The sequence below is a fragment of the Telopea speciosissima genome, chromosome 8, assembly GCF_018873765.1.
Source record: "Telopea speciosissima isolate NSW1024214 ecotype Mountain lineage chromosome 8, Tspe_v1, whole genome shotgun sequence".
NCBI classification, from domain to species: Eukaryota; Viridiplantae; Streptophyta; class Magnoliopsida; order Proteales; family Proteaceae; genus Telopea; species Telopea speciosissima.
Window position 1 is genome coordinate 53,697,939 of NC_057923.1, and position 15,340 is coordinate 53,713,278.

General features: G+C 39.2%; 1 protein-coding gene across 1 annotated transcript; it reads right to left on the bottom strand.

The window, feature by feature from the left end:
- Positions 1 to 9,915: 9,915 nt before the first annotated feature.
- On the bottom strand, positions 9,916 to 11,110 carry LOC122671928 (chalcone synthase-like). The gene has a single exon (XM_043869418.1). It carries the CDS (start codon positions 11,089 to 11,091, stop codon positions 9,916 to 9,918), a length of 1,176 nt encoding a protein of 391 aa, XP_043725353.1. The 5' UTR covers positions 11,092 to 11,110.
- Between the last annotated feature and the right edge of the window lie 4,230 nt (positions 11,111 to 15,340).

The window sequence follows — 15,340 nt, forward strand, 5'->3', positions numbered from 1 at the left end:
GAACACCTTTTGAGTTGTGGTATCAGCGTAAGCCAAGTCTTCAATATCTCAAGGTGTGGGGTTGCATAGCGCATGTAAAGAAACAACAGACGAATAAGTTGGAATCCAGAACAGATAGATGCTATTTCTTGGGATACCCTAAGACTACAATAGGCTACTACTTCTATGACCCTGTTAATCAGAAAGTCATTGTTAGTAAGCATGCAACTTTTCTTGAGGATGACACAATCTCACTAAGATCAGATCCAGTGGTCATTAAAGAAATAACTAATGACCAAGTACCTTCAGCATCGATAGAGGTTCTAGTTGACGTACCCACAGTTGAGCAACAGCCTCAAGAGCCTAGGAGGAGTGGGAGGTCTATCAGGCCACCAACTCGTTTGAACCTTCTCACGGAGGAGGATCAAAAGGTGGAAGAATTCCAAATGGTGTCTGACTGTTCAGACACAGATCCTTATACTTACGCTGAGGCTCTTAAGGACGTTGACTCAGTGAAATGGCAGGAAGCAATGCGCAGTGAAATAGATTCCATGGATTCTAACCATGTCTGGACTCTTGAAGATCTGCTAGTTGGGGTAAAACCCATAGGGTGTAAATGGATCTACAAGAGGAAGAGAGGTGTGGATGAAAATGTGGAACGTTTCAAGGTAAGGCTGGTGGCAAAGGGATACACCCAGAAAGAGGATGTTGACTATGATGAAACCTTCTCACCTATAGCGATGATTAAATCCATTCGGATTCTATTGTCGATTGATGCATACCATAACTATGAGATCTGGCAGATGGATGTGCAGACCGCTTTCCTTAACGGTTATCTTGATGAGGTCATATACATGAATCAGCCAGAGGGTTTTGTCTCTCCCGGAGAGGAAAACAAGGTATGCAGGTTGTTGAGGTCTATTTATGGACTAAAACAAGCTTCCAGACCATGGAACATCCGTTTTGATCAAACTATCAAGGATTTGAGTTTGAACAAAACATCGATGAGCCATGTGTATAAGAAAGTCTGTGGGAGTGCCGTCTGTTTTCTAGTCCTATATGTGGATGATATATTGTTCATTGGGAATGATGTGGAGTTACTTTCATCTGTAAAGATGTGGTTGTCCAAAACATTCTCAATGAAGGATCTGGGTGAAACCAGTTACATCCTAGAAATTAAGCTTGTGAGAGATTGCAAGAAGAGGATGTTGGGATTACCACAATCCGCCTACATTGACAAAGTGCTTGAGAGGTTCAACATGTAGGATTCGAAGAGAGGTAGTGTGCCTCTCAGACATGGAATCGGTTTATCCAAGTCACAAAGTCCTCAAACTCTTGAGGAAATTGAGACTATGAAGAGAGTTCCTTATGCTTCGGTAGTAGGAAGTCTGATGTATGCCATGTTGTGTACCAGGCCAGATATTTGTCATGCCGTAGGGATTGTGAGTCGATATCAATCCAATCCAGGACAGGAACATTGGACAGCTGTTAAGGAGATCCTGAAGTACTTAAGGAGGACCAAAGATTACTTCCTTGTTTATGGTTGTGATCAGTTGTCAGTGGTTAGATATATGGATTCGGATTTCCAAACTGACAAGGATGACAGAAAGTCTACCTCTGGGATGGTTTTTATGATTGGTGGGAGTGCAGTAATTTGGAGGAGTGCCAAACAAAAGTCAATAGTCGACTCCACAACCGAAGTTGAGTACTTGGCAGCTAGTGAAGCAGCCAAGGAAGGTGTCTTGCTCAAGAAATTCTTGACAGACCTAGGGGTGGTGCCTGAGCTAGTGGAGTAACCCATACAACTGTTATGTGACAGCAGGGGAGCTATAGCACAAGCGAAGGTACCAAGAGCTCATCAGTGGAATAGCATGTGGAGCGGAAATATCACTTGATCCGTGAGATTATTCAGTGTGGCGATATAGCCATAGCTAAGGTTGACACTGCAGATAACCTATCTGACCCCATGACCAAGGCGTTGCCTCCTAGTGTTTTTGAGAAACATGTTGGGAATATGGGGGTGAAGTCCATGGGTGACTGGCACTGATGTACAAAACTCCTTCTATTTGAATAATAAATTCTTGTTTTGATTAGCATGATCAGTTGTTGAGCTCAGTTATTGTCCTTAGGTATTCATACCTAAAACTGTTCACCACTGGGGATGGAACTGGACATCCCATCCGGCATGGTGGTCACATTGTGTGTGCTTAGGGAGGTTATTTTCCAAGACACAAATGTGAGTGCACATTTGGTGTGTGCATTGGATTGGATCATTGAGAATTTCACATGTGGTGTACTGTCAGTATAAAGAAAATGAGATTCTCTTAAGTAGTTCACGATTGGTCTCTTGACCTGAGGGGTCCTTATCGACGCATTCATATGTTGAGAGTTTTGGTGTACCAACGGTTGATGTCTATCTTTGACTATATATCGGTGCGCTGGATTCTCAGTGTCTGACTGTATTCAAAAGAGATACCCAACACGGAACCTACAACCCATACGTTGGGAATATGTTGAGGAGAGTGTTCTATACAGGATTGGACCCAAATCCGGTTCCGATAGCATCTTCAAAATGTTTTTGAAATGTTTTTAGCTATATATATAAAATATTATCTATTTTCTTGAACATTTTGTTTGAAATATTTTCTGTTGGTCCAATCAAGGTAATTGAATCTCTCGATCGGTGTATCGGTTCATTGAGGAATGACAGTCCTGTACACATGCCTTATATTGAACCGTGCAACATTGTTTTGTGGGGGACTGATGCGTGTTTTAACTACTTACCTTGGGCATAGGTTAGTACATCTGCTTAGCATCTTCGATGGCCTTTTCTTAGAAGCTAAGTGGTATCCCATTGCGATCCTACCCCTTTCCTTTCAGTTCCATTCATCTACGCGGTGACGATTGATCGTGATGTCCATTTCATGATCCTCTTGTAAGATTGGATCTTACAGTAGGATGGAGGAGATTGTTAGAAAAGGAAACCCAATGGAGAGAATATTCATATTCACTCAAGATTGGATTTTCCTAGCAATCCATGTCTTTCCTAATTTAGAGAAAGATTGCTTGGGAGATAATTGAGTCACTTATAGTAACTCAATATATCTATCCCATGTGACCTTGCAATATGGGGATTTTGTGAGAGAAATATAAATATTCATGAGATTACAAAATCACACAAGACAAGGAAACCCAAAGCAAAAATCGCAGCGCTCTCTCTCCCTCCTTGAAAAATCGTCTTCTCCCTCTCTTGTTCTCTTGGTGTTTGATCCTAGAGGTGGTCCAACCTATTGTGTTCTTGGAACTGTGGAGGAATAAGCTTGACCATGGTGGGAACGCAAAGCTTGCGTGGTGCGTGGAACGATTGAGAAAGAGCTATCATCGGTTGGAGGTCTTGCACTTGTGAGGCTTAGGTAATAATCGATCCTTGCTTCGTTCTATTTTGAATGACTTCTCCATCGATACTGTGATCCTATTTACGCTTCCGTTGCGATCGCACTTGCGATGCCTTCATATAGTGGGTTTAATAATGTTGTTTTGTCCTTGGAGTGCTCCCATGGTTTCCACCATTAGCTTGTTGCTCTAAAAGTTCACCAGACCATGCATTCATTAGGCCTCTCCATTATTGAAAGTATTGTGTGGCCTTGGACAACTTTTCCATTGCCTCCAAGGATCAAAGCCCTTTTCTTTTTATATGTGATTAGTGTAATCAAAATCGTCATTGTTCTTCAGTTATAGTTTAACAATCTAAGATGATTCTGTGAAATATGGGTTAAATGATGGGATACTATGATAGCATTGCATTAATCAGTGAAATGCCCATTAGGAATAGGATTTATTGTTGTTCCACTCATTGGCATGTGAATCAGTGAATGTAATAATTGTTTGGTGAAGGCACTAGTTCAGACTGTATAAGAACCTTGGTTATTGGATCCCAATATGAACTAATCTTGTCCTGTAGATAGGAATGAATATGTAGAAAAAAGAGAAAACAATAGGTTGAACATAATTTTCAATGAAGAAATGGATTTGCCAATATGGTTGATGTCTCAATCATTAAAATAGGTGAGTCTTTAACTCAAACGGAAGAGAATGTGGGGTTTCACCCATGGGATGGTGGTTCGATTTGACCAAGACTCAAGAATAATTTTTTCTTTCATTTTTATTGTCAGTAAGCCTACTTGTTTTTTTTTTTTTAGGTTTTTTACAATTACCACCCCAAATTCTTTACTATCTACTATTACCCCCCCCCAAAAAAAAAGAAACTTTCAAACAACGGTTACCCCCCTATTATGCATACTAACCACTAACTGACCCCCACCGTTACATTTCCGTAACAGTGGGAGTTAGTCGTGATAGTGTGCCGTTGTCACAAATTTTCTAGGACCAAAATGCCCTTTTGGGGTGGTAATTGTAAAAAAAAAAAAAAAAAAAACCCATCGCCGTCTCTTCTCCTCCTCCTCCTCCTTCTTCTCCTTCTTCTTCTTCCTCCTCTGCAACCCATCACTGTCCTTTACTGAAAGTGACTGCTCTTCGCGAGGGAGAGATTGACTGCTGCTGAATACATTCACTGCTTGCTGAAATTTTACTGCCATTCTTCTGGTTTTTTGCCCAATTCGAATTAGGGTTTCTGCACAAGAGGTTTTTTTTTAAATCTCCGCATGGGTGTTGTTTCTTATGTGGTTGATGATTGATATAGCTGCTGCTGTTCTGTTCTCTTCTCTTGGAGATGATATATTAGCCTGTGACTATCATATTGAAGTAAGATTTTCCTTTTCTCGGTCATCAGGTCATATTTTTGCAATTTCTTGACAAACCCGAATCTTGAAAAGGGTTTTTTCAATAAGTCATCTTGCTGTCACCAGATTTCTACGCAACGTTGGGATTATTTTCTCTGTATCCATGAGAGTATTCATCATAAAATTCAGGGCAATCAAAGCCCTCTAATCCCTTGCGATTTCAGGGGTTCCAGTTCTCTGTACAGAGAGAAATCTCTCTCCCTGCAGTTGACTTTCCTTTGTGTAAAGGCTGTAGATGGTGTCTGGTGGCCTCCCTAATATTATCTGTGATTGATATGACTTGGTGGTGTTAGTCTGGAGACTGGAATTCTAGTTAATTGCAATTAGTTGGTTTCTTCTATGTGTGCTGAAGTTATATCTGATAAATTACAATGGCTGATTCTAAACCTTCTGTGGACTCCGTCAATGTTCAAAATCACCTTTATTAAGTACAATGGTGCCTCAAATTATAGATTATGGGCACATACTGTCGAAGTATATAATGCTGAAGAAGGAGAAGAAGAAGGAGAAGAAGAAGAACGGAGAAGAAGGAGGAAGAAGAAGGAGAAGGAGGAGGAGGAGGAGGAGGAGGAGAAGAGACAGTGATGGGTTTTTTTTTTTTTTTTTTCCAATTACCACCCCAAAAGGGCATTTTGGTCCTAAAAAATTAGTGACCACGGCACACTGTCACGACTAACTCCCACCGTTACGGAAATGTAATGGTGGGGGTCAGTTAGTGGTTAGTATGCATAAGAGGGGGGGTAACAGTTGTTTGAAAGTTTTTTTGGGGGGGTAATAGTAGATAGTAAAGATTTTGGGGTGGTAATTGTAAAAAAACCCTTCTTTTTTTTTGTTCCTCTAACTGTGTTCTTATAAGGTGATTCAGGTGTAATACTTCTCTCTGTTTTCAAATTATTTAACTACAGTTGTGTACAAGGCTTCCATTAGTTGAATATTGATGGAAGTTCCCTAGGGAACCCAGGTAGGGCGGGTTCTGGGGGAGTATTTAGAAATCACCAAGCCCAAGTTATCCATTCGTACTGCAGACACCTAGGGTTACCAGCAGCTTTGTGGCTGAATTTGAGGCCTTGTTAGACGGTCTTTTTATTGCTATGGAGAGGGGCATCAGGGACCTTTGGATAGAATCTGACTCGGCTGCCTTGGTTTTGTCCATTCAACATTCTAATGTCCCGTGGTTTGCGCTCCAAAGATGGCAGGTACTTAAATCTTTTCTTGAGTCTTGCAATTGGAAAATCTCGCACTGCTACAGGGAAGCGAATCCTATTGCAGATTATTTGGCTAAACATGCGGCGATTATAGGAGAGTCTGTGTTACTTTCCCTAGTCATATTGAAGACCTTCTGGCTCGAGATGCGATCAGCATGCCTCGATACAGATTTTTTAAGGTTTTTGGGTGAGATGGTTAGCTGTCTCAGCTTGTAGTTGTGCCTTTTCAGTTCCTCTTTGTTTTTTGGTTCTTTGTTTAATGTAATGATCATTTAGCTAAAAAAGGCTTGAACATGCATTGATGTGAAAAACTATGCTAATCTTATCGCACAATTTTCTTAGCTGCTCATGGATTTCTTTCCTAATGATTTATGTGAAAAACTAGGATGTCACAGTAGTATAGAATTTTTTAATAATATTTTATTCATATAATGGATGACAAGGACAGTTATTGGATAGGAACTCTATCAACTGCCATTTTAATTTAAGTTTAAACATTAGTTGTATGCAAATTTCTTCATAATTGTTTCATGTTCTAGCCATATAGTAGCCAATGTCTTGACATGATCTATCTGAACCAAACAGTTTTTCATACAGATTCAAGCTGAATCCAATTGACAGACTCAGGGAAACCAAACAGTTTTTCATACAGATTCATGTTGAATCCAACTGACAGACTTAGGGTAGCCAAACAGTTTTTCTGGAAGATTCAGCTAACGGGCTCAGGGTAACCAAACAGTTAATTTGTCAGGACAACGGATCAATTGGTGCACTACCAATGGATTCCTCACCAATATCAATGCAACCACAACTTGGTTTATGCAACCAAACACGCCCTTAATTTATGTTAATTTTTTTTTATAAGAGATTTTAAATTTCAGTTTGTTATGTAAGAGAGACATTTATTTAGTTATATGGATGGCATAAATATAATTAACATCAAATAGGAAGAACAAATTATACCAAACACCATTTTCGTTCTGAACGGCGTTCTTGAGACCGTATCAAACAGTCATTTTTTGTCTCAAAACGCAGTTTTAAACCAGAAATGCCAAAGAACGTTTCTAGTCAAGAACGGATGTTCTATGTTCAAACATTTACCAAACGTAGCCTTACAAGAATGCAAATCCAAGTTGATTTATGAAACATTGCCGTTTGCTTAAAATTAATTTGAAATGTGGGAAGGATGGGTTTGGGAGATGGAACTATAGAGACTAGGGAGCATTCAGGGTCAAGGTTTATTTAGGGTTCTTCACTGGACCTATTATCTGTTCTATTCTGGTTACCGCTGGAGTGTTCGAAAGAAGGAAGAAGAAGGAGAACTTCTGGAAGTTTTCTTTTCATTTAGTCTCTTGTTGTTAAGGGGGTAATATTGGAATATCACATGCTTAAGGGCATTTTGGGGTTTAATTGAGTATATTAAGTGTGATGTCATCACTTAACAGCGTTTTTTTACGTAATGGGTACGGTTGATAGAATCTTTTGATTATTGGAGAGGGGAGAGCTATTACTCAATATGCAGGGGAAGGGCTTGTCATTCGGATATAATCGAGGAGAGGGGAGAGTAATTTTCTCAAATTATTTTTAAAGAGTTCTAATTTAATACATTATTATATTCCAAACCGTGTGTCTGATTTTGACAATCCTTATATCGCCATGAAGCATTCCTCGAGCAATTTTCATCCATATGGCGATCAAGGTCAAATTTTTCTGGGAAAGTAGCAAAAAATGCTTATCAAGTGTGCGAAACCCATAAAGATTCTTTGCACCAATCAAGGCCCAAATGAAATTGGATTTGAACAAAATTTTATGCACATGCTCAAAATAGCTAAATATGATCCAATTTTTTTTTTCAACTTTCCCCCTCCCTTCAAATCCGTTCCTCCTTTTCATTTCCCATGTCTAGCGCTAATCTACCTTGGTGTTCCCATATTACCCTTGTCGTATTACATCATTCTCTTAAACCATACTTTGGCCCGAATCTTTTGGGCCAAAGGTGAACCCCTTGGTCCTTAGACCCCTTGTCTTTCATTTTGAACCAAATAAATTCAATTACTAAATTAACTAATAGGACCCCCATTGGCTATAACTAAGCCATAGTAAAATCCATAAATCCCAATTAATTCAAATGAAAACGTGAATTATTATTTAAATAAATATTTCTAAAATAAATCTTAAACAAATTAAATACTATGCTATTTGTAAAATTATTTAAAATTCTAAGGTCTCACCTTCAGGTAAACATACCCATCCATGGGTACCATCGAAGTGTCAACATCTGGTAGTACCAACAAGTACTTTCTAAATTTAACTGGGTACGAGGTATCACAACCCTTGTGTGCTGCGGTGCAGAGAACATCACCCCTTTTTTTTACCTATAAAACTTTTAGAAAGACGAAAATTTCTGTCTCCAATGAACAAAATTCCAGATTTTAGATAGAAAATTCTGTCTCTAAAATAAACATTATAGTGATGGTAAAAAACATGGGTGTAAGTTTGACCTTGTCAGCCCGAGCCCGCCCTAAGCCTGAATAGGGCCTGGGCTGGATTTTTCAACCCTGAGGGTGGGTAGGGTTGAAATTTTAAGGCCCGAGGTCATGGTCGGGCTGTGCCAGAGTTGAGGCCTCGGGCTAAGCCCAGCCCGGCCCGACCCTTTGTTAGGTTATGCTTTACAATTTATTGATTATATTTTGCAGTTTTTGTTTAGTATCTAATTATCTATTGGTTTATAAAAAAAAAGGCTAATTATCTATCGAACAAAAGTATTTAGATTTTAAGATTGGGTTAAGTTTTCTAACCCAAAGAAAAGTCTAATAGTCAATTGAGTATGAAACAAACCAATACACAATCACATGAGACTCGTCAATCAGGGCCAACCAAGCCCTAGCAAAAATCAGGGTCAATCTAGGCTAACCTGGCCCAACCTGGCCCGATCAGGATCAATCAGTGTCGGGTTGAGCTCGACAGGGTTGGGACTGAGTTGAAATATCTCAGCCCGACCTAGGGCCAGCTTGGACTTGGGTTGAGCTAAGAGGACCTAGGGTTGGGCTAGGGTTTTAAAAAACCCAGCCCAACCCGGCCCTGCCTCGCTCCAAGTAAAAAACTATCCCTAATTTAGTTTTTTTCGCGACGGTTAATAGTTGTGCCTAAAAATAAATTGTTCCTCATAAACCTATTAGGAATGGTTGGTTTTCAATTGTCGCTAGCATTTGGGATGCTTCTTATGGCGATAGAATAGGCAAGACAATTATTTTCGTCCCAAAAAAGCTTCAGCGATTGAAAATTCACATTAGGACAATTTTTTTTCGTTCCTTAAACCCAATTTTTTATAGTGGAAGAAAATCAACACTATAAGAATCCAGCTACTTGTAGTTAACCATGGCCTTGTCAAGCTTGCAACATATACGATCCGTCCCCATCTGATCATTATTCATGTATGGAACTAGCCTATCCATATAAGATCCTTCAATCCCAAATAAAAGATGCATATGTTAAATTCATCTGCCGCCACTTGGGAAAACATAGATCCTCCCAACTTCTCTCTTTGAAACCGGATCAAATTAAAGTCCCCTAAGATCACCCATGAGACATTAATCTGACTGGCCATCAAAGAAAGAACAACCCAAAGAGCTCGTCTACCATCCAAAGAGTCCACCCCATAGACACTATAATTGAAAAATGCAGTCCAACATCTATGTGTTCTTTCAATAAATTTTGACTTAGTATTTTATCAAACGAAGCATAAACAAATACCAAATAAATGCAAAAAACCAAAATCACATAAACGACCTTGTCCCCTCCCTCCCCCAAATGTTAATGGAAAGAACTCAAGGGTCCAAACAACCAAAGCAATGAAGGCACAAAATATAGATCCATACAGAATAACCCATAGAACAGAGTGTAACCACAATCAACATAAATTGGCATGATCATCAAGCCTGGGTTATGCTACGCAAGATGATTGTCTCCACAGTTAGACCTGGTCCAAACCCTAATAGCACACCCCAATCAAACCCTTCTCCCGTTGTGGCTTTCCCTTCCTTCATAGACTTATTCCTCATCTCATCCAAAATGAACATCACAGTGGGGCTTGACATATTACCATATTCGCTCAATACTTTTCTTGATGCCTTCAGTTTCTCCTCCTTCAAACCAAGGGTCCCTTCAATTAGGTCCAAAATCGCTGGCCCACCAGGGTGAGACACCCAAAAAATGGAGTTCCAATCACTAATACCAATCTTGCTGAATGCTTCCTCCAAGCATTTTCCGATGTTCCCAGAAATAGTTTTGGCTACATCTTTGGATAAGCTGATTGAAAGACCTGTTTGACGTAAATGACCTTCAATCATATCATCCGAGTCTGGGAGAATTCGAGAACCTGCTGAGAAGAGTTGGAACAGTGGGCGCTCCACTGATGTGTCGGGGTCTGCACCAACTATTAAAGCTGCAGCGCCATCTGCAAAGATTGCCTGCCCAAGTAAGGTGTGGAAGTCGGTCTCGGTAGGTCCCTTGAAGCCACTAACTGAGTTTAACTCAGAGCAAACAACGAGGACACGAGCACCTTTATTGTTCTCAGCAAGGTCTTTGGCAACACGGAGGACACTGCCACCACCATAGCAGCCTAGATGATACATCATCACACGTTTGACGGTCGGTGAAAGGCCAAGGAGCTTGATGAGTTGGAAGTCGGTACCAGGAGCATCAACACCAGAAATGGTAGTGAATACAATGTGGGTAATCTTTGATTTGGGCTGCCCCCATTCATTGATGGCTTTTAAAGCTGCTTCTTTAGCCAACTTGGGAACCTCAACAACCATAATATCTTGGCGAGCATCAAGTGTTGGAGCCATGGGGTTGTAGAAGTCGGGGTTCTCCTCGATCATTTCCTCAGTCATGTAGAGATGACGTTTTATAATTGTTGATCTGTCACAGATTCGCTTGAACTTCTCCTTCAATCCAGTCATATGCTCACTCTTTGTAGATCTGAAGTAGAAATCTGGGAAATCAGGCTGATACACACAGTTGGATGGATTTGCTGTGCCGATGGCCAGCACTGTGGCTGGACCTTGCGTGTATTGCGCTTCATAGATTTCTCCAACTGATCCCATTTCTTGTGTGGATTGATCGATCTAAAGGGTATGAAAATCCGAAATAGAGGAATGAATGAAGATGGAAGGAAAGGCTATGTATTGGCACTAGCAACTGATGATTGTTGGATGAAATAGTAAGACAGATGCATGAGGTTTTATAGAAGTCGGAAGATTGAATGGATCCTTTGGCTGAAGTGCGCAACCTTGTTTTGAATTTTATTATAATCACTTAGACTTGGAAACAAGTTGCCTTTTTTGAAACTTTTTTTTTTTTTTTTCAGGAAACTAAGTCAAAGATGATCCATTGAATTGAGCAAAGCAGTGATTGTGGACCACTTGAGTTCAGCTTTGTTTGAATGAGACTCTCCGTCACACTGACTTATATGGATTCTTGACTTCTTGTTGTCGTTGGGATTCGAAGGAAACGGGTGGTTTCTTTATTGGTCATGCGAGACTCGTAGTTGAGACAAAAAAAAAAATTATAATAATTAAATGCCATGTGTGACAATAGGAGGATCAAGATATTTTGTGTAAAAAAAAAATAATAAAGGCCAAAGATTCAGCTACATGATCGTGTATATTTCAAGCAAGCTTAGATTATCATGCATAAATGATCAAATTATTTTATGTTATTTATTATTAAAATTTTTTTTTTTTTTTGAAAAAAGAATATGCTTATCACCATTGATCATTTAGTCATAAGTATTGAGCTACCTGCTACCTTCACCATCCTTAGTTCCAACGATCAATTCATCCATTTCCATGTTTAGAGGCTCGCCCAAAATGGGTGGTGTAGGTACAACGTGCATCGATCGGGTCTTCTTGCGGGTGCTTCTGAACTTACCGAAGGTTGATATCCCTTTTTAAGGATTCCAAATGAGTTGGGTGAGACGGTTACATGAAGTCTATGCCTGTTGGGATGTACGTACAACTTAAAATAGGGAAATAAATTATGTTTTACAACCATAAGTTAAAATATTGAAAAGATTTATCAAATCCCCATAAGAGTAATAAAAGCTAAGGAAATAATCTAAAATACCCTTTGCGTCTTTTCTTTTCTTTTTATTATTTTTTTGTTCCCATTTTAGCGTTTTACAGCCATGTTATCACCTCCCTCCATCGAAGTCCATCACCAGGGGATGAGGTTGCAGTGGCGACTGTCACCACAGTCCCTACTCCCACCTTTTAATTTTTTATTCCCCACCCTTGCAACCACCATCGCTCTTCTTCGCTGCTCCTTCCTGTTAGTTCTACGAATTTCCCTCCAGCCGCCCTCTTCACCCCATCCCCTACAACCAATTTTCTGTGGAATATTTTGGACGCTTGATATCCTTGAATATAGATTAATCAACTCATTCTTCAGATTTTTTTTTTCTTCCTTTCTTGCAAAATCAACATTAATTGCGTGACCTTCAAACCTTGCAATTGGTTGCTTTATTGTAATGGTTGAAGAGGGCAACACAAAACATTTTTCCTTGCTTAAAGCATTACACACTGAGTATCTAGTTTGGAATACCCAGACTGCTGCCTCCAGCTAGTATTTATAGGAAACTAGGGTTTAGGTCAGATGGACTAATTACTAGATTGCCCCTCACAGCCTAGACATTAATACAAGTAGGATTATATTAGAACATATGAAGGGATATTGCATAAATACCCTTACAGTTGCACATACCTCATAACATCATAAATGACAAATGATGGCAAATGATGGCAAATGCCTCTGTTCATATCCCAACTTATACCCACCTTTCACCTTCGCTGTCCCAAAGGAGTTTATATATGGGTAAATTCGCTTCTCCCCACCTTTCACTTTGTTCTATCACAGAATTGATTCTATGAAAGAATAGTTTATGATTTGTATATTATACCTAGGTAAATTGGCTTCTCCCCATCTGAGCAGATCGAGGAGATATCAAGCTCCCGAAATATTTCTGAGAAAATTGATGCAGGGAGGGTGGGGTGAAGGGGGCAGGAGGGAAAGTTGTGGAACTAACTGGAAGGAGGAGCAGGGAAGAGAGAGGGAGAGCTGGAGCAGGGAGTGCGGTGACAGCCGCCGCTGCAACCTCATCTCCTAATGAAGAAGAAGAAGAACAAGGAGGAGAGAGGTAATATAAAGATATAAAAAATAGCGAAAAGAGAAAGATGCCAAGGGTATTTTAGGCTATTCGTTTAGCTTTTATTACTCTTATAGGGATTTGATAAATCTTTTCAACTTAGTAACTTATGAATCTAAAACATAATTTATTTCTACCAAGTTTGTAAATCTTTTTCTAATCAAGTAGATCTAGGCAATTTTCCCTTTAAAATAAAAGGAATGGAGTCGCCGCCTAGGTTGTTAAGGGCCTAGAACCTTGAAAGGGTAGCCCAAATCCTGGTTAAAGGATAGGGCTATGATTGATTCCATATGATCTGGCTAGAGAGTGGGTAAGAGGCCGATCAAGTTATGGAGACGGGATGGTTTACGCATCCCACTCACCCCGGATGAGGTGGTCTTTCTTTTAGATGATGGGTTCAAGATTCTCTCAAAGATAAAGTATCCTATATCAACATGCAAGGTTAATCTACGATCAAAATATCATGCATCACAAGGAATCAAATATGCAAACACTAATATTTACATTGCAACAGGTTACTATAACGACCTAAATTAATAGGGGGTTAAAGTAACTGCATAAAGTCATATTTAAACACCACCATTGATTAAAACATGGCTAAATACATTAACAACATGCATGCAAAATATTACAAATATCTAAAATGCAAACAAACATAAAATGAGTTAAATTACTAAAATGCTCCTAAAGGGTAGAAATGATAAAAAGACATATAAAGTCATATTTAAACATCACTAGTGATTAAAACATGACTAAATACATTAACATAATGCATGAGAGATATTACAATTATCTAAAATGCAAACAAGTATAAAATGATAAAAATTACCAAAATGCACCTAGAGGACGGAAAAGCAGAAAATACGAATAAAGTCATATTTAAACATCACCATTGGTTAAAACATGACTAAATACATTAAAAAAATGCATATGAGATATTAAAAATATCTAAAATGCAAATTGACACAAAATGGTAAAATTACCATAATGCCTTGGAGTGCAGAAATGCAGAAAATGCATGAAAATGTCGTCTTATGCTAAAAAAACATGTTTATTAATGTTAAAACATGTAACCAAGTGTTAGGAATCCATCCGGAGCCCTAAACAAAATTTGGATGCAAAATGACCAAAATGGCCCTAAGGGCAAAATGGTAAAAAGTGTTAAAACAGACACTCAACGGTGTTGTAGGAATCAATAGTGATGTTAATAAACTTAAGATGACAAGCCATACTAAATAGTATTACTGAAATGATGGTTCAGGTCCACACTTGATAAATTACCAAAATGCCCCTGGAGGGCAAAAATGATATTTTATGTGTAGTTTATGATGCATGATGTATATATATTATAAAACACCTTAAAAAATATTAATATGTACGTTAAAGCAAGATACTTTGATGGCCTGCATTATGCCACATTCAAAATGAAGTGAGGAGGTGAAAATACCTGAGGATGACCTCCAACAAGAGTCAAAAGGGAAGAACATTCGCGTATAGGTGGAGCTTCGGCTCTATCAGAAGAGCTTGTCAATGAAATTCGGGCAGAACCACAAGTTATCAAACGAACTTTTTTTTTTTTTTTTTTTTTTTTTGTGAATAAGAAATTCATTACCAAAAGGAGAACGAAACAAAGGCCCGAGAATCGGGGATGAGAAAAAAAATAAAAAATACAACCCGCTAGACAAACCCCAAACCTCAAGAGGAGGAGAAACACAGAACAATAGATAGAGCTACAATCAGATCAAGATAAAGAGAAACCACCCAAAGAGTAACTAAAGGACAAAATGGTCCCCAGCAACGACTCACGAGATTTTAAAGTTGACCTTCTTTCCATTTGGATTATAGGGAGGAATAGGAGGAACCATCCATCTCCTGCTAAAACCACTGCCATCCGCTCTAGGATCTCCCCGAGTATTAGTGACTAAGTTAGAATTTAGGTCCCCCATAGGAGAGTCGTTGCCTAGAACTACACCCTCGGAACCTACATCACAATCATTGGGAGCACTGCTCTGGCTCAAACTAACAACAACCCTATTGTCGACAAATGATGAAACAGAACCTGAAATCATCAAATTCTTTTAGTGAGAGAGGTCATTAACTTCAGCAACTCCAGGATCCCATGTCGAAGGAGGTGGCTTAGGCACCCTCGA

Bases quoted from the DNA above. Each gene is read 5' to 3' on its own strand.
- LOC122671928 (XM_043869418.1), bottom strand. From the start codon at position 11,091: ATGGGATCAGTTGGAGAAATCTATGAAGCGCAATACACGCAAGGTCCA.